The 19,036-nt window shown below is 34.5% G+C and overlaps 3 protein-coding genes across 3 annotated transcripts; 2 read left to right on the top strand and 1 right to left on the bottom strand.

The window, feature by feature from the left end:
• The first annotated feature begins 262 nt into the window (after positions 1–262).
• LOC114518736 lies at positions 263–1,833 on the top strand. Its single transcript, XM_028538733.1, has 3 exons — positions 263–671; positions 1,070–1,303; positions 1,511–1,833. The coding sequence occupies exons 1-3, from the start codon at positions 263–265 to the stop codon at positions 1,831–1,833; spliced, it is 966 nt and encodes a 321-aa protein (XP_028394534.1).
• Positions 1,834–2,750: 917 nt separating this feature from the next.
• LOC114518737 lies at positions 2,751–5,886 on the bottom strand. Its single transcript, XM_028538734.1, has 7 exons — positions 5,637–5,886; positions 5,230–5,349; positions 4,710–5,042; positions 4,073–4,305; positions 3,696–3,829; positions 3,332–3,606; positions 2,751–2,992 (listed from the first exon to the last, which is right to left on the bottom strand). Exons 1-7 carry the CDS (start codon positions 5,884–5,886, stop codon positions 2,751–2,753), a joined length of 1,587 nt encoding a protein of 528 aa, XP_028394535.1.
• A 7,503-nt stretch (positions 5,887–13,389) lies between these two features.
• LOC114518738 lies at positions 13,390–14,490 on the top strand. Its single transcript, XM_028538736.1, has 4 exons — positions 13,390–13,442; positions 13,628–13,702; positions 13,819–13,969; positions 14,120–14,490. The coding sequence occupies exons 2-4, from the start codon at positions 13,649–13,651 to the stop codon at positions 14,488–14,490; spliced, it is 576 nt and encodes a 191-aa protein (XP_028394537.1). The 5' UTR covers positions 13,390–13,442; positions 13,628–13,648.
• The last annotated feature ends 4,546 nt before the right edge of the window (positions 14,491–19,036 follow it).

Genomic DNA, 19,036 nt, shown 5'->3' on the forward strand with positions numbered 1-19,036 from the left:
AAAATTAATAAAAACACAAATAAAAGTCTCACAATGCAAACAAAAAATATGACAACGCAAACAAAAAATATCACAAAGCAAACAAAAAATATCACAACGCAAACAAAATATATCACAACGCAAACAAAATATATCACAACGCAAACAAAAAATATCACAACGCAAACAAAAAATGCCACAACGCAAACAAAAAATATCACAACGGAAGTTAAAGTTTCCTGATGGACCGGAGGCAACCGATTCTTTATTTTTTAAATTCAAAATGGCAGAGGAAAAAGAACAGAAAGAGTTGATTGAGCAATATTTCCATCGTGGTTATGAAAATAAAGTCATTATTGATCTACTGAGATGTCAACATGATATTCACATGAGCCTTAGCACATTAAAGAGAAGACTTCAGGATTACGGCTTGACTAGAAGAGGGCTGAACGTTGACGAAAATCGTTTACGACAGCTGATTCAAAGTGAAATATCTGGACCCGGCCAACTCCGAGGATACAGAGCAATTTGGCATTCCCTGAGATTGTGTCATAACATTCATGTTCCACGAAAAGATGTTGCAAGAATTTTGCAAGAGCTTGACCCTGAAGGAACACTGCAAAGAAGAAGTCGAAGGCTTCAAAGAAGAAGATACCTTAGCTTTGGTCCAAATTTCTGCTGGCACGCTGATGGTAAACACATTACTTTATTCCTGCAATCTTATTGAAATTAATTTTAATTTACCAAGGGCAAGATAGTCTGTATAGAAAAAATAAACAGAAGTAATGAAACAAATATTCAATGTTCTGTAGTCGTTGTTAGCTAGCTCACTGTAAGATGCTAATTACATCATAGGTAGCCCAACAGTGAGGTGTTTGATGAAATCAAACTCTTAAACAAAAACTCTCGCGCTGTAGTATGTCATACATATTAACATATAGTATATAATTACCTACTAATAGCTACGATTACCTACTAGTAGCTACTCGTAACTGCTTCTTCACATCCACCAAAAGAAGAAAATCGCACCCACATCGCAGCAAAAATTACAACTGTAAACAGGCATTTAACACTCTTTCATATTATATAGGTTATGATAAATTGAAACCATATGGGTTCCCCATACATGGAGCTATTGATGGGTACAGCAGAAAAATATTGTGGTTGGAGCTTTCAAGGTCAAACAATAAACCAGAAGTGCCAGCAAATTTTTTTTTGGAGTGTGTCAGAGAACATTCTGGCTGTCCCATGCTACTCCGAACTGATTGTGGAACAGAAAATGGGATAATGGCTGCAATCCAAGCATATTTTCGTCAGCATGGAAGTGATGAATTTTCAGGGTCTAAGTCCCACAAATATGGGACATCTCCAAGTAACCAACGTATAGAAGCTTGGTGGTCCTATTATCGAAGGGGAAGATCTTCATGGTGGATTGATTTTTTTAAAGAAATGGCAGCAACTGAGGTACTTGATATTGGCAGTGAATTTCACCTTGAATGTCTTTGGTTTTGTTTTGAGTCTCTTTTACAAGATGACCTGGATAAAGTCAAGAATCACTGGAACACACATCGAATACGACGGTCAAAGTATGGTACTGTTCCAGGTGTGCCTGATGTATTGTTTTTTCTGCCTCAGCGTTCAGGGGCTGCAGACTGTAAAATCCCTGTTACAAATGAGCAAACAGCGGCAGTGCAAAACCATGTACAAATTCAGGTTATTGATGGTGAGATGAATATTTTTCAAGAATACTTCCACTATGTAATGGACAATGAAGCTTTACCTTATCCAGCGAATCATGTAGAAGCACATGATCTATTTGAGTATTTAATAGCTGTTGGTAACCCTTTGCAGTAAAATACAGTTATACCTGTTTGAAAATGCTGAATGGAGATTTTAACATTACATTTTCCTGTATAATTAGCGTTAATATTGAATGCTACTTTATTGCTATAGCACACATATAGTATGTATTACATAAACTTTATATAACACCATAGACAAAGCACGCAGACAAAGCATTGCTCCAAGTTCTTTACAAACAATAAGAGATTAGGGCAACTGGTGAGTTTAGTAGCCAAGAGCCAGGTAGGGCCAGTGTACTCTATTAAAACCTAGAACGCTACAACAAGTTGTAACATTTAAAACAATATTAATTTAACATTGGCAATAAAAATGTGAACATTTAACATGATGCGCCAAATCTACGATGCAAACGTGAAGTAATACTGCCCTTGCCGTTATTTTCAAGAATTCACGACAGGTATAAAATTATAGAAGTCTTTTAGTAGACAAAGTCAGAGCCGTATAAAAAGCAAATTAAAACTAGTTTCCCAACACTATTAGCATGAAGCGTTAATTGAATTGAGGGGTGAATACGACCTCGTTCGGGTGAATGCTCATATATTCTGCTCTGCCCGACGGATTTCTTTTGAAAACACATATGTGTACAAAAAAATCCGTCGGGCAAAACAGAATACTGCGGATTCAATTAAGACCGTTATTGCGAATAGTTGTCGCGTTAATTTCAACAATTGTGCCATTACGTTTCTAAGGCGTGGCTTCACGCTCTGTCTCTAAAACATCGCGCTATTCGCATTTAACAGCTACTTGAACCCCCCCCCCAATTAACGCTCTAGCTACGCCCCCATGTCAAGCATCTGTTTTCATGTCACGTCCGCTCGTAGATTTTGGTGCATCTTAAACTCGCTACTTTTAAAAAGAACTGTACATGTGTGATATGTATGTAGTTAAATCACTGAAACAAAGTAGATTTATATGAAACCAAAGCCACACGATTCTTTGAGCGCAGAGGTCATCATAATTTTCATGTCTTCTTCGTTGGTAATGTGAACCGGTACCATAAGTAACAGGTCGCAAGTTGACACGGTTGGACGGCAACGGCACCCTTCTTTACAACCATGAACAAATACTAAAGTCTTCTTCTTTGAAAATCCCAAAACTGGAGTGGTCTTAGTTCCTGACATCCACTTTAGTAAACCCGCTATAGATATTTCTGTAATATTACAAGCAATAAAGATGAGTGTAAAAAAAGCACAGCGATGCCTTTTTTTGCACAATATGCACTTAATTGAATTCAAAATCAAATTTGGCTAGCCATCCATAGGACATTACTCTTTAAGCATCTTATAGGTTAGAGGTAAAGCATCTTATAGGTTATATTATTTACCATAGCTAAATAATTAAGGAATGTACGTAATACAGTCCTTTTGATCAGGAGTGTAGAAACTGGAGGCCTTCCAGCTACACAATTGTTTATTCACAAACACATTGACAAAGTAAAGCTGGTCTGACAACAAATCAATATGAAGTGAATGACGTGAATTTCCCTCACCTTCATCAAACTCTAGTGACTGAATGAACTCGCAAAAGTACTTAAAGACATCAATTTCCTTATCTTTCTGCAGTTGCGACTGGCTGTATTTTACTTCCAGTTCATCAAGGAATTCATCTGGTGACTTCAGATTAGAACTACCACGAACAAAGGCAAATTTCCATAGCTCAGGACACTTCTTGACACTTTCCAAAATACCACAACTGGACAAGCCTTGCTCAAGTTGCATCAGTTCAGGCATAGTACTAATGAATTGACTTTTGATACAAATGGATCTGGATTCAAATAATTGAATAAAACCTCAGTTAGCTAACTAAGATTGATTTATATACAATTTCAGAAATCAAAATGTTATATTACTCACTGAAGGATGCCTGTAATAGACTTGAGAGTTTCTCGATGGGGAACACCAGTGTAACCAATGTTTCCTAAGACTGTGAGTACATCGTCTGATACCAAGACATTGTGTAGCTCTTCATCACACTTTGCTTCCATGATCTGTTAGTTGGGAAATTAGCATGTAAAAACTCATGATTATACAGTGAAGTGAAAATGTAGCTGATGGTGACATGGAATATAACACTAGAATGACTTCAAGAGCTTGTATAGGTTGGCAGGTTATAAATAAAGGTGCTTGTGAGTTATACAAACATTAAAAATACAGTGCTACAAAATACAAAAATTATGCAAGCATGTCAGGCAATCATTTTTATAAAAAATTATTTGCCTTGAATAACCTACCTGGTTTGCTGCTCTTTTGTAAATTGACTCTGGAATATCTTCAATGGATAATTGCTGGTTTGTCATGACATTAAATATAGCTCGATGTAAGAATGCTGGTGCAGGACCACCTTGTAGTATTGACATCACCATGACTTCTCCTGCCAGCTTAAAATCTTCATTTTGAAGCCCAATTATTGAATTTATTGGCTTTCCATCTGCAAACAACTTTACTTCAATATATTCCAACAGTTCTAAAAGCAGATGTATCATATACCAGGAATATTAATCAGGTCAATACTCATTTGCATATTTTTTATTAGACTTCTACTAAAAATTATTCATGGTTTAGAGGTGGTCTCATCAATACACAACCTGTCACTTTGGAACTTTCATTATAGCACATTTAAAATAGCAGGACTTAAACTTGAGGTTTGGACTCCTTCCAAACAGATGTTATTAATTACTGTATGTCTATGTTAGACTATACTATGCTATAGCTAGTAACAAAGTATTCGTAATGTTGTCTTCAGATTAACATTTTTGCATATAGGTAAACACAAGTACATCATATCATTGATATGTTCATGCAGTAATCAATGAATATATAGGCATGCGGTAACATTTTCATACAGGTTGGATATCGAAAGGTAATTACCTGAAAAGAATTCTCTTTTGGGACCTCCATCATCTACTGCTGGTTCACCCAGAAAAACAACTCGAATAGGTGTATTTGCAGTAAGGTTCCATTTCTTTTTGGCTTCCTTGAAATCAATCCACAAGTGTTTTCTGCGAACATTTACTTTTCTGGGTTGTTCCTTCTTAACATGTATATCTGCTAACTGCTGGGCAACATTTTTCAAGCTAGACGTATCTGACAGTTCCACATAAAGTCCAGGGTCAGGAAGATCAGTGTCTATTTCACTTTCGTTTTCACTGTCTTCTACTTGTACCTCACCAATCCAGATGTCCACGCACCTATCAGCATGCTCTGCAATTTCATAAACAGGAAAATTTTTAAAGCATGATGGACATTCAATGTAATGTGCAACAGACGATTGTCTTTTTTGATCCCCATTACTATTTGGCAATGCAATTTCACTAGACGTGCTTGCATGGTCTGTTCACTTCATCCAATGTTGTCTGTTTCCAATTCCCTAGTCTCTGTTGAAAGGAACGTTCTTTGGTGACGGCATCTTCGATTATTCGATCACTGTCGTCTTCACCGCAATGGTTGTTGTCAGAAGATTCTGCTTCAAGACTCTCGCCAATTTCAAATAAATTATTGTTTATGTAATCTGTTTTGGTCGCAATGAAAATAGTAATACGGTTATAGTTCCTTCCCACATCTTCTCTGTATTTATTAAGGACGAACTGCTCAGTTGTTCCTGGTAGATGCACTATTTCGCTGTTATCGGGGTAAATGAGTGTGTATTCTAAGGTCTCATGGACGTCTTTGAAGTGGTTTGCATGTTTCCGAACGCTTCTCTCTAAAATTGTTTTTACCTTTGCAGTCACTGGCACTTTGACAGGAAGGGTTCGTCCCCTACACTTTTTAAATTTGTCATCTTCGAACTTCATAAACCGTTGACGTTGATGCTCACTTGTGCATCCTCTTTTCCCTTCGTCTTGGAGGTCGAACTGCTTCCTGACTTCAACTTCTTTTTCGGTTGGAATCTAGATGATCGCTCCACTTCTTTCCTCTTTCTGAATTCCGTGAAACTTACGATTTTCTTTTTATCTTCTCCGTCTTTCTCGTTTTTAACACACGCCCCGCATTTCCAGCAGAAGTTAGACCGATCTGGTGCCTCTACGCCACAAATCTGACAAAACATTTTTACGGAACCAGCAGCGAAAAACAAAACGACAACTTTTTAAGTTTTACTACTTGGCACGCACATGGATATTTTCTCAATGTGTCTACTTCCGTTGTGGCGTATATTACTTCCGTCAAGTGACTTTTACTTCCGTTGTGATATTTTTCGTTTGCATTGTGATATTTTTCGTTTGCGTTGTGGCATTTTTTGTTTGCGTTGTGATATTTTTTGTTTGCGTTGTGGCATTTTTTGTTTGCGTTGTGATATTTTTTGTTTGCGTTGTGATATATTTTGTTTGCGTTGTGATATATTTTGTTTGCGTTGTGATATATTTTGTTTGCGTTGTGATATTTTTTGTTTGCGTTGTGATATTTTTTGTTTGCGTTGTGAGACTTTTATGTGTGTTTTTATTATATAAGTATGTAAGTATCATTCCTTTTTATTTTTTGTTGAGCCTTCTGGGCCACCGTAATATTATATGGTGATACTAACTCTAACATTATCGGGAGATAGGTTAATTTTGCAGGAACTATACTGATATGGTAATTCACCGCATTTTTCTATGATGGGCTTTGTATAAGTTTAATCTTTTGCTTGTATACATTTGTTGGTTGTGTAAAACTCTTTGAACTATATTATACGGTCATACTAACTCTAACATTATCGGGAGATAGGTTAATTTTGCAGGAACTATACTGATTTGGTTAATTCTCTAGCGTTTTTCTATGATGGGATTTGTATAAGTTTAATTTTTTGCTTGTATACATTTGTTGGTTGTGTAAAACTCTTTGAACTATATTATACGGTCCTACTAACTCTAAAATTATCGGGAGATAGGTTAATTTTAAAGGAACTATACTGATTTGGTTAATTCACCACATTTTTCTATGATGGGCTATGCATGTATAAGTTTAATTTTTTGCTTGTATATATATTTGTTGGTTGTGTAAAACTCTTTGAACTATATATATTATAGGGCGATACTAACTCTAACATTGTCGGGAGATAGGTTAATTTTGCAGGAACTATACTGATTTTGTTAATTCACCACGTTTTTCTATGATGGGCTTCGTATGAGTTTAATTTTTTCTTGTATACATTTGTTGGTTGTGTAAAACTCTTTGAACTATATTATACGGTGATACTAACTGTAACATTATCAGCAGATAGGTTAATTTTGCAGGAACTATACTGATTTGGTTAATTCACCCTGTTTTTCTATGATGGGCTTCGTATAAGTTTAATTTTTTTTTGTATACATTTGTTTGTTGTGTAAAACTCTTTGAAGTATATTATAGGGTGATACTAACTCTAACATTATCCGGAGATAGGTTAATTTTGCAGGAACTATATACTAATTTGAGTAATATTCACCGCGGTTTTCTATGATGGGCTATGTATAAGTTTGATTTTTTCTTGTATACATTTGTTGGTTGTGTAAAACTCTTTCAACTATATTATACGGTGATACTAACTCTAACATTATCCGGAGATAGCTTAATTTTGCAGGAACTATACTAATTTGGTTAATTCACTGCGTTTTTCTATGATGGGCTATGTATAAGTTTAATTTTTTGCTTATATATATTTGTTGGTTGTGTAAAACTCTTTGAACTATATTATACGGTGATACTAACTCTAACATTATCGAGAGATAGGTTAATTTTGCAGGAACTATACTGATTTGGTTAATTCACCGCGTTTTTCTATGATGGGCTTTGTATAAGTTCAAATTTTTGCTTGTATACATTTGTTGGTTGTGTAAAACTCTTTGAACTATATTATACGGTCCTACTAACTCTAACACTATCGGGAGATAGGTTAATTTTGCAGGAACTATACTGATTTGGTTAATTCACCGCGTTTTTCTATGATGGGGTATGTATGAGTTTAATTTTTTGCTTGTATACATTTGTTGGTTGTGTAAAACTCTTTGAACTATATTATACGGTCAAACTAACTCTAACATTATCGGGAGATAGGTTAATTTTGCAGGAATAATACTTATTTGGTTAATTAATTCACAACGTTTTTCTATGATGGGCTATGTATAAGTTTAATTTTTTGTGTGTATACATTTGTTGGTTGCGTAAAACTTTTTGAACTATAATATACGGTGATACTAACTCTAATATTATCAGGAGATAGGTTAATTTTGCAGGAACTATACTGATTTGGTTAATTCACCGCGTTTTTCTATGATGGGCTTTGTATAAGTTCAAATTTTTGCTTGTATACATTTGTTGGTTGTGTAAAACTCTTTGAACTATATTATACGGTCCTACTAACTCTAACACTATCGGGAGATAGGTTAATTTTGCAGGAACTATACTGATTTGGTTAATTCACCGCGTTTTTCTATGATGGGGTATGTATGAGTTTAATTTTTTGCTTGTATACATTTGTTGGTTGTGTAAAACTCTTTGAACTATATTATACGGTCAAACTAACTCTAACATTATCGGGAGATAGGTTAATTTTGCAGGAATAATACTTATTTGGTTAATTAATTCACAACGTTTTTCTATGATGGGCTATGTATAAGTTTGATTTTTTCTTGTATACATTTGTTGGTTGTGTAAAACTCTTTGAACTATATTATGCGGTGATACTAACTCTAGCATTATCCGGAGATAGCTTAATTTTGCAGGAACTATACTAATTTGGTTAATTCACTGCGTTTTTCTATGATGGGCTATGTATAAGTTTAATTTTTTGCTTGTATATATTTGTTTGTTGTGTAAAACTCTTTGAACTATATTATACGGTGATACTAACTCTAACATTATCGAGAGATAGGTTAATTTTGCAGGAACTATACTGATTTGGTTAATTCACCGCGTTTTTCTATGATGGGCTTTGTATAAGTTTATTTTTTGCTTGTATACATTTGTTGGTTGTGTAAAACTCTTTGAACTATATTAAACGGTCATACTAACTCTAACATTATCGGGAGATAGGTTAATTTTGCAAGATATATTCTAAATTTGGTTAATTCACTGCATTTTTCTATGATGGGCTATGTATAAGTGTAATTTTTTGCTTGCATACTTTTGTTGGTTGTGTATAAAACTCTTTGAACTATATTATACCGTGATACTAACTCTAACATTATCGGGAGATAGGTTAATTTTGCAGGAATAATACTTATTTGGTTAATTAATTCACAACGTTTTTCTATGATGGGCTATGTATAAGTTTGATTTTTTCTTGTATACATTTGTTGGTTGTGTAAAACTCTTTGAACTATATTATGCGGTGATACTAACTCTAGCATTATCCGGAGATAGCTTAATTTTGCAGGAACTATACTAATTTGGTTAATTCACTGCGTTTTTCTATGATGGGCTATGTATAAGTTTAATTTTTTGCTTGTATATATTTGTTTGTTGTGTAAAACTCTTTGAACTATATTATACGGTGATACTAACTCTAACATTATCGAGAGATAGGTTAATTTTGCAGGAACTATACTGATTTGGTTAATTCACCGCGTTTTTCTATGATGGGCTTTGTATAAGTTTATTTTTTGCTTGTATACATTTGTTGGTTGTGTAAAACTCTTTGAACTATATTAAACGGTCATACTAACTCTAACATTATCGGGAGATAGGTTAATTTTGCAAGATATATTCTAAATTTGGTTAATTCACTGCATTTTTCTATGATGGGCTATGTATAAGTGTAATTTTTTGCTTGCATACTTTTGTTGGTTGTGTATAAAACTCTTTGAACTATATTATACCGTGATACTAACTCTAACATTATCGGGAGATAGGTTAATTTTGCAGCAACTTTGTTGATATGGTAATTCACCACATTTTTCTATGATGGGCTTCGTATGAGTTTAATTTTTTCTTGTATACATTTGTTGGTTGTGTGAAACTCTTTTAAGTATATTATAGGGTGATACTAACTCTAACATTATCCGGAGATAGGTTAATTTTGCAGGAACTATATACTAATTTGGTTAATTCACCGCGGTTTGCTATGATGGGTATGTATAAGTTTGATTTTTTCTTGTATACATTTGTTGGTTGTGTGAAACTCTTTGAACTATATTATGTGGTGATACTAACTCTAGCATTATCCGGACATGGCCAGAAATCACAGACATTGAGCCTGCGGCGCGCCAGCTGCGTTGCCCAAAAGCAAAAACATTTGAAGCAAGTAAAGTCCTTTAAATACATTAGGAGCGCTTAAATAATGGCAAATAATGGCAAATATATTTTAGGATAGGTACTTTTTTCTATTTGCCTGGATGGTTTCTAATTGTGGTCTAGTTTCAGCATATTATGCCACAAAGATATAGCGTGAAAGTGATCGGAAAGTTGTTCCACTCGAAATTTCGGCTACGACGGCTGTCTTCCTTCATAAAGTGTAGTAAATAGACTCAAAAATGCCCAAAACGCGATATTGAACGATCAATTTTGAAAGATAGAGAAATTATATAGATTTTGCCTCGTCGGAACCTTGTAGTTGGAGATTACCTTTCGCCATTTCCATATTTTTCTTGCTTTAATGATGTAAAAAAGCTGTTCCAAAATCCAGTTGAATACGCGAAATTTGCTAGCGTTCGGTGTGCCATTATTTTTGCGCCACCAGATGCGCGCTTTGAAAAAAAAAATCATTTTTCAAGAAAATATGCCTATAAATGTACCATATTTGCTATCAAAATGATCAGAAGACAGTGAACTGTTTAGATCTGCCAGACATGGAGGTCAGCAGTTCAAAGTTTTCAAAAGACCGGATACTCTATGTAGCCTAACAGGTAGTCTCCCGCAAAAAACCGCGAAATGCGAAAATGTAAATTAAGACTATGATGGCGCAATTAAATATTCATAAAAAATTGTACGATTTTGCCAAGTTTCGAGAGTGCTTTTCCATAAAACGTTGTGATGAGGACGACAAGATATCTTTCAGAATTTCTGTAAATAACAAGTGTTTAAAAAGCTGGTATGACCTTAAGTGCGAGGTTCCAAATGTGTCATATGTACAGATCATAAATGGCTTCCTAGAAGAGCGATATGTTGTACTGCTGAAAGAAGATTGTCTTAGGGTGGAAAATCGGGTTAGGAGGTTGGCTAGCTTAGCTAATTCAAAATACTATATGGTTTTTGCTAAACTATGGAAACTATATGGTTTTTGCTAAAAGCATGAAATACGTGAGCATATGCAGTGATGAAATTCAGCACATAAGCGAGATAAAAGCAGAGCTTGAGAACGTTACCGCTGAGAAAGTATCCCTATTCAATGATTACAACGAGATGAAGAATAGTGTCAACAATGCTGAAGCAGAAAAGTGTAACGTGGAAGAAAAGTTGAAAGAGCAAATAAGCATTAACACAGAGCTCCAAAGAACACAAGAACGTTTGCTGCAGTATGTTGACCAAGTGGAAGAGTTGCAAAGCATGGTAAATAGGGGAAGAAACATTTCTGAGGTTGGGGGACGACAAGAGTATCGAAAGCTGAAGGAACTAAAATCCAAGATAGAGCAAGCAGTATGGTTTGGAAGGACATTTGGAATAAGCCTGTCTGCTGTAGAGGTCAAAGATGATGCTGGTGTTTACCACACAATATCATACAAAGATGGAAAAGAGACAGCAAGCAGGTCATACAAGGATCTTTCTGAGGAAGAGAAGGATATGGTCAAGCAGACAGTGTTCCTTACTGACAAATTCTGCATTGGAGAGGCAGCCTATCATGAACTGACAATGGTACCAAATGGCACAAATTTGCCTCGATCATATCTGGTGAGGCAATGCAAGAGTGACATGAATAGCATTGTCCATATTACAAGGACACCGGGTGAGGCTGAGGGAGCCCAGGTTGATTTTGAAAGGGAACTTGCAAATGTATTACGAAACAAGGTTTGTTGAGATGTTAATTTATAACTATATATTCAACATTAGCATCGAAAGTCAGATAAACTTGAAAATGAGTATAGTCAAATCTATATCTCAAATTTATGCATTATAGATAAAGAATGGTGAAATTGAAATTGGAAGTGAAGAGAAAGTGAAAGTCAAGATTAGTGGAGATGGGGCTAAGATGACATGACAGACTAGCTTTCTTGTTATGTCTTTTTCAATAGTGGACAGTGATGATGTAATGTCCTCAAAGGGTAATTTGTCTCCAAAACTGCACTTTTGACCATTAGCAGGGAAAGATCTCCTTGCTCCCTATTTTAATATTTTACTTTGTTTTATGCCAGACAACTTTAGTCGATCATCAGTGGTAGAGAGCTGCTAGTTAACAGATTGGTTTACTGCATTTATGGTTCTTTCTTGTCTAAATATTATATAATATATATTTCCCATTGATTTACAGGTAACCACACACTTGCGGTCATCAAGGGACAAGAGAGTTATGAATTACTAAAGTCTTCTTGTTCTCAGTTGTTCACATCTATTAACAAGTTTGTGAGAAGTGGAAAAATCAATGTGGATGGAAATGACATAATGCTTGAATTATTTCTTGGTGGTGACTATAAGGTACCTGCAATACATTTAAACTCTACTCAGTGCCTAATGTCATTAGCGATATTCAATTTTGCAATACCTGGCCAGATTTCTTGGGGCACTTGTGATATAGAACTAACTGTTGCTTGTCAACTGGAAAACAGAATGAAAGTCGGGGCCAGTTTCAATGGGATAATAAATTAACATATATAAATTGCAGATTAATTTTTTTATGAACAAGAACTAAATTTCAAATGCTTGTGTTTGCAGTTTCTGTTGGAAATTTGTGGCATGAAGGGAGCAACATCAGACCACTCATGCATTTGGTGTAAACTTCATAAGGCGCACAGGTAAGTAAATGAACTTGTTGGGAAATATGCAGACTGTTATCTTGGTAAGAACTTTCTGACAGATTCCTGAGAGCCTCAAATTTGTTTTCTCAAAAAGTGCACCAAAATAATTTATAATAACATGAAAGTGTTTACGTTTAAAACTTAGTATACTGATTCATTACTTTTTGTTTTTAACAGACATGATATGTCTAAACCTATGAATTATTACTGGGAGATACCTTTAGTGCGCTCACTGGAAGACATAATATCATGTGTTAGGAAGCAATCATTTTCCTGTGTTCACCCACCATTGCTCAATATTGATGTTAAAAATATTGTTCTTGATGAGTTACATTTAATGTTGAGAGTAACTGGTAAGGTATTACATTTGCTATCTCTGTTTTTACCAATATTAATTAATATGTGTACATGTAACAAATGCCAATTCACTGAACATTCTGAACTATAATTTCCAGATATATTGCTCAACAACTTGGTCACAGGAGCCATTAGAGCTGATGCCAAAGAAAATAATAATAAACCCCCTAACCAAAGGACAAATAGACACATAGAGGCTCTCTTGTGCGCTGTAAGAAGCTGTGGTGTAACATTTGCAATCTGGGAGAAAAGAAATGCTGATGGTAAGGGCAGTGGGACCTATGAATCAACAAGTTTGATGGGCTCAGATAAGAAGATACTGCTAAAACTTCTCCCACAGAAGCTTCATGATGATCATGTAGTGGAAGCAAGCATCCGTCCAACTATTGTTAAGCTCTGGAGTGTAAGTATTTTATGATTCTGTTAATGCAGGTGTGGATCACTGTTGTGATGACTATAGTAGGCATCATAAGAACAAACCATAAACCAGATTGATTTAGTGTATGCTTATCAGAGATAATCCTAAATTGCATTTTTTATCAGTAGCAGTTATTTTATACAGTATAATTTATTCTCTTTCACATCTAGGATTTCAATGACCTTTACAGCATGCTCACAGCCAGAACTGCTGATAATAGCAAGGTTTTAGAGTATTTTCAGAAGGTAAATACATATTAAAATTTCCTACTCTGCTTGAATAGATATGAAACAATGGGGGAAAAGGGATTAAATTGGATGTTGCAAGTTCAAGTACCTTATATATTGTTTTATTCATTAAGGCCAAAGCATGGGTCAACTTGTTTACTTCACTTGGAGGCAAAGCTGAGGGCTATAAGAAGACAAATGTTACCCCATATATGCATAGTATGGTTTACCATGCACCATTCTTCATGAGTAAACATAGTGGATTAAGCAAATTCACCGGCCAAGGTAAAAGAACACAATTACTAAATAAGTATTTTTGAGGGTGATAACATGTGTCAAGGTGGCAAAGTATAATGTGCTGTAGCCACACTATTTGAACAAGAAAATATAAATGTTTGTCTGCTATAAAATAATATTATTTCAATATTATGAAAGGTGTTGAGAAGAAGAACGATGATTGCCGACGCATTCATCTTTTTAAATCAAACAAGTGGGATGCTGCAAAGGATGTGCTATTGGTGAGCAAGAGGCTAGAGAATTTGCAAGATTATGAGAGGAAACCCAGGGAGTATATAAAGAAAAATGCTGAGTACTGGGATACGACCATCAAGGAAAAGCGATCACTTCTCAGGAAAAGTATTCAAACACCTGATGAACATAATCAGGAACAGGATGCAGTAGCTGAAATGAGCCCCCCTGAAATCAGGGCAAAGCTAAAGAAGATGGGATATCCCACAAAAGTACGAAATGCTAAACGGCTGCAAGAGCTTTATCAAATTGCGATACAGTCAGCTGCTCAGAGATAATCTAAGTTAGTAAATGCTTAGCCCAGGAATGTACAGGGGTCCTTGTGTAAAATTTCTAACAATATGCTAATCATGCTTGGTTAAATGTCTATGGCATCTATGGGTGATTATGGTTGGAACTGAGTCTCCTTTGCAGACTTGTTACTGTAAATAACAAAACACTCATATTGTTCATTGTTGGCTTAATGTATTATCAAGTTATTTAACTAGCAAGTATTTTGAATGTTACAAGGTTTTTTCAATAGGGAAATACAAAGTCTTTCATTTGGGAGTCTCTGGGCTTTAATAAGTTTTCCTTCTTTTACTATGAAGGAAATTGGTGACCATGAGAGCACTGGCTTCACTTTGAGTGGAAAATCAACTGCTGAACCTTCTCCATGCTCATTAATGATATACCACCAATTATCAGGCAGAAATTTAAGTCTATACAGGTCCTCTTTACCTAGCATCAGATGTCCACGATGAGCTGATGGTGTGCCTTTGTTGTGAATGATGTATCTCCACACATCCAAGCGCATGTTTACATATACAGGAGATAACGATGAACTTTTGAGTGAAGTAAACACGCCTAATGAAAAGTGTCGGCTTGCTTCCTGTAAAATGTCATTGCTTGGTACCACTGGAAGTGTATAGCTTCTACATTAAAAAACAGATCACAATATGTCTCCCTTAAAAAATATTGTATGGAGGGGCAATCAGCAACATGGAATGGATATTGTAGTAAGGCTAGTAACTGTTTAAATTTTAAACAGTAACGCATTCAATTAAAATCAAGGCACAGTAATCTAACAATGGGGAATGTGCTTACCAAATGGGCTTCTGTATAGTCATATTAAATCAATAAATGAATAGACCCCAGGAAACTAACCTTAGCAACTGGTGGTTCAGGTTTTCTGTTGGCTCCCAAGAACTGCTCTCCAGTGGCCAATCTTTCCATTTTACTAGGTATTCGTAGGCCTAAAAATTATTTTAAATTGGGTTATAAAGAAGTATAATATGACTAACACAACATTTTAGTAATTCAGTACTATGAAAGTTTAAAGACGAAGTAGCATACAAATTTATCGTTTACCTTTCCTTTCGACCGTCTCTCGATTATCCGCTCTGCCTCGTACAATTTACCACGCTTTCTCTTTTTCGTATCGAAAAGAACAACCGATGAAAATGAGTGCAATTGCTGATAATCAACCGCGACTTCAACACTTCGCTTCGCAGCCATATTCAGCTTATTACCATATTGCGCAAGTTTACCGCTGTATGTTTTGCAGGCTCAAATGTCACAAATTTCTGGCCATGGATAGCTTAATTTTGCAGGAACTATACTAATTTGGTTAATTCACTGCGTTTTTCTATGATGGGCTATGTATAAGTTTAATTTTTTGCTTGTATATATTTGTTTGTTGTTGTAAAACTCTTTGAACTATATTATACGGTGATACTAACTCTAACATTATCGAGAGATAGGTTAATTTTGCAGGAACTATACTGATTTGGTTAATTCACCGCATTTTTCTATGATGGGCTTTGTATTAGTTTAATTTTTTGCTTGTATACATTTGTTGGTTGTGTAAAACTCTTTGAACTATATTATACGGTGATACTAACTCTAACATTATCGGGAGATAGGTTAATTTTGCAAGATATACTCTAAATTTGGTTAATTCACTGCATTTTTCTATGATGGGCTATGTATAAGTGTAATTTTTTGCTTTTATACATTTGATGGTTGTGTATAAAACTCTTTGAACTATATTATACCGTCATACTAACTCTAACATTATCGGTTAATTTTGCAGCAACTTTGTTGATATGGTAATTCACCGCATTTTTCTGTGATGGGCTTTGTATTAGTTTAATTTTTGCTTGTATATATTTGTTGGTTGTGTAAAACTCTTTAAACTATATTATACGTTGATACTAACTCTAACATTATCTGGAGATAGGTTAATTTTGCAGGAACTATACTGATTTGGTTAATTCACCACGTTTTTCTATGATGGGCTTTGTATAAGTTTGATTTTTGGTTAATTCACCACATTTTTCTATGATGGGGTATGTATAAGATTAATTTTTTGCTTGTATATATTTGTTGCTTGTGTAAAACTCTTTGAACTATATTATAGGGCGATACTAACTCTAACATTGTCGGGAGATAGGTTAATTTTGCAGGAACTATACTGATTTGGTTAATTCACCGCGTTTTTCTATGATGGGCTTTGTATAAGTTTAATTTTTTGCTTGTATAGCTACATTTGTTGGTTGTGTAAAACTCCTTGAACTATATTATACCGTGATACTAACTCTAATATTATCATGAGATAGGTTAATTTTTCAGGAACTATACTGATATGGTTAATTCACCGCATTTTTCTATGATGGGGTTTGTATAAGTTTAATTTTTTGCTTGTATACATTTGTTGGTTGTGTAAAACTGTTTGAACTATATTATATGGTGATACTAACTCTAACATTATCCGGAGATTTAGCTTAATTTTCCAGGAACTATACTAATTTGCTTAATTCACTGCGTTTTTCTATGATGGGCTTTGTATTAGTTTAATTTTTTGCTTGTATACATTTGTTGGTTGTGTAAAACTCTTTGAACTATATTATAAGGTCATACTAACTCTAACATTATCGGGAGATAGGTTAATTTTGCAGGAACTATACTGATTTGGTTAATTCACAGCGTTTTTCTATGATGGGGTTTGTATAAGTTTAATTGTTTGCTTGTATACATTTGTTGGTTGTGTATAAAACTCCTTTAACTATATTATACCGTGATACTAACTCTAACATTATCGGGAGATAGGTTAATTTTGCAGCAACTTTGTTGATATGGTAATTCACCGCATTTTTCTATGATGGGCTTTGTATTAGTTTAATGTTTTGCTTGTATACATTTGTTGGTTGTGTAAAACTCTTTGAACTATATTATACGGTGATACTAACTCTAACATTATCGGGAGATAGGTTAATTTTGCAAGATATACTCTAAATTTGGTTAATTCACTGCATTTTTCTATGATGGGCTATGTATAAGTGTAATTTTTTGCTTTTATACATTTGATGGTTGTGTATAAAACTCTTTGAACTATATTATACCGTCATACTAACTCTAACATTATCGGTTAATTTTGCAGCAACTTTGTTGATATGGTAATTCACCGCATTTTTCTATGATGGGCTTTGTATTAGTTTAATTTTTGCTGGTATATATTTGTTGGTTGTGTAAAACTCTTTAAACTATATTATACGTTGATACTAACTCTAACATTATCTGGAGATAGGTTAATTTTGCAGGAACTATACTGATTTGGTTAATTCACCACGTTTTTCTATGATGGGCTTTGTATAAGTTTGATTTTTGGTTAATTCACCACATTTTTCTATGATGGGGTATGTATAAGATTAATTTTTTGCTTGTATATATTTGTTGCTTGTGTAAAACTCTTTGAACTATATTATAGGGCGATACTAACTCTAACATTGTCGGGAGATAGGTTAATTTTGCAGGAACTATACTGATTTGGTTAATTCACCGCGTTTTTCTATGATGGGCTTTGTATAAGTTTAATTTTTTGCTTGTATAGCTACATTTGTTGGTTGTGTAAAACTCCTTGAACTATATTATACCGTGATACTAACTCTAATATTATCATGAGATAGGTTAATTTTTCAGGAACTATACTGATATGGTTAATTCACCGCGTTTTTCTATGATGGGGTTTGTATAAGTTTAATTTTTTGCTTGTATACATTTGTTGGTTGTGTAAAACTGTTTGAACTATATTATATGGTGATACTAACTCTAACATTATCAGGAGATATAGCTTAATTTTGCAGGAACTATACTAATTTGGTTAATTCACTGCGTTTTTCTATGATGGGCTTTGTATTAGTTTAATTTTTTGCTTGTATACATTTGTTGGTTGTGTAAAACTCTTTGAACTATATTATATGGTCATACTAACTCTAACATTATCGGGAGATAGGTTAATTTTGCAGGAACTATACTGATTTGGTTAATTCACCGCGTTTTTCTATGATGGGCTTTGTATAAGTTTAATTTTTTGCTTGTATAGCTACATTTGTTGGTTGTGTAAAACTCCTTGAACAATATTATACCGTGATACTAACGCTAATATTATCATGAGATAGGTTAATTTTTCAGGAACTATACTGATATGGTTAATTCACCGCATTTTTCTATGATGGGGTTTGTATAAGTTTAATTTTTTGCTTGTATACATTTGTTGGTTGTGTAAAACTGTTTGAACTATATTATATGGTGATACTAACTCTAACATTATCAGGAGATATAGCTTAATTTTGCAGGAACTATACTAATTTGGTTAATTCACTGCGTTTTTCTATGATGGGCTTTGTATTAGTTTAATTTTTTGCTTGTATACATTTGTTGGTTGTGTAAAACTCTTTGAACTATATTATACGGTCATACTAACTCTAACATTATCGGGAGATAGGTTAATTTTGCAGGAACTATACCGATTTGGTTAATTCACGGCGTTTTTCTATGATGGGG

Source organism: Dendronephthya gigantea, unplaced genomic scaffold (assembly GCF_004324835.1).
Source record: "Dendronephthya gigantea isolate DGI-Jeju-01 unplaced genomic scaffold, DenGig_1.0 000011F, whole genome shotgun sequence".
Taxonomy (NCBI): Eukaryota; Metazoa; Cnidaria; class Anthozoa; order Malacalcyonacea; family Nephtheidae; genus Dendronephthya; species Dendronephthya gigantea.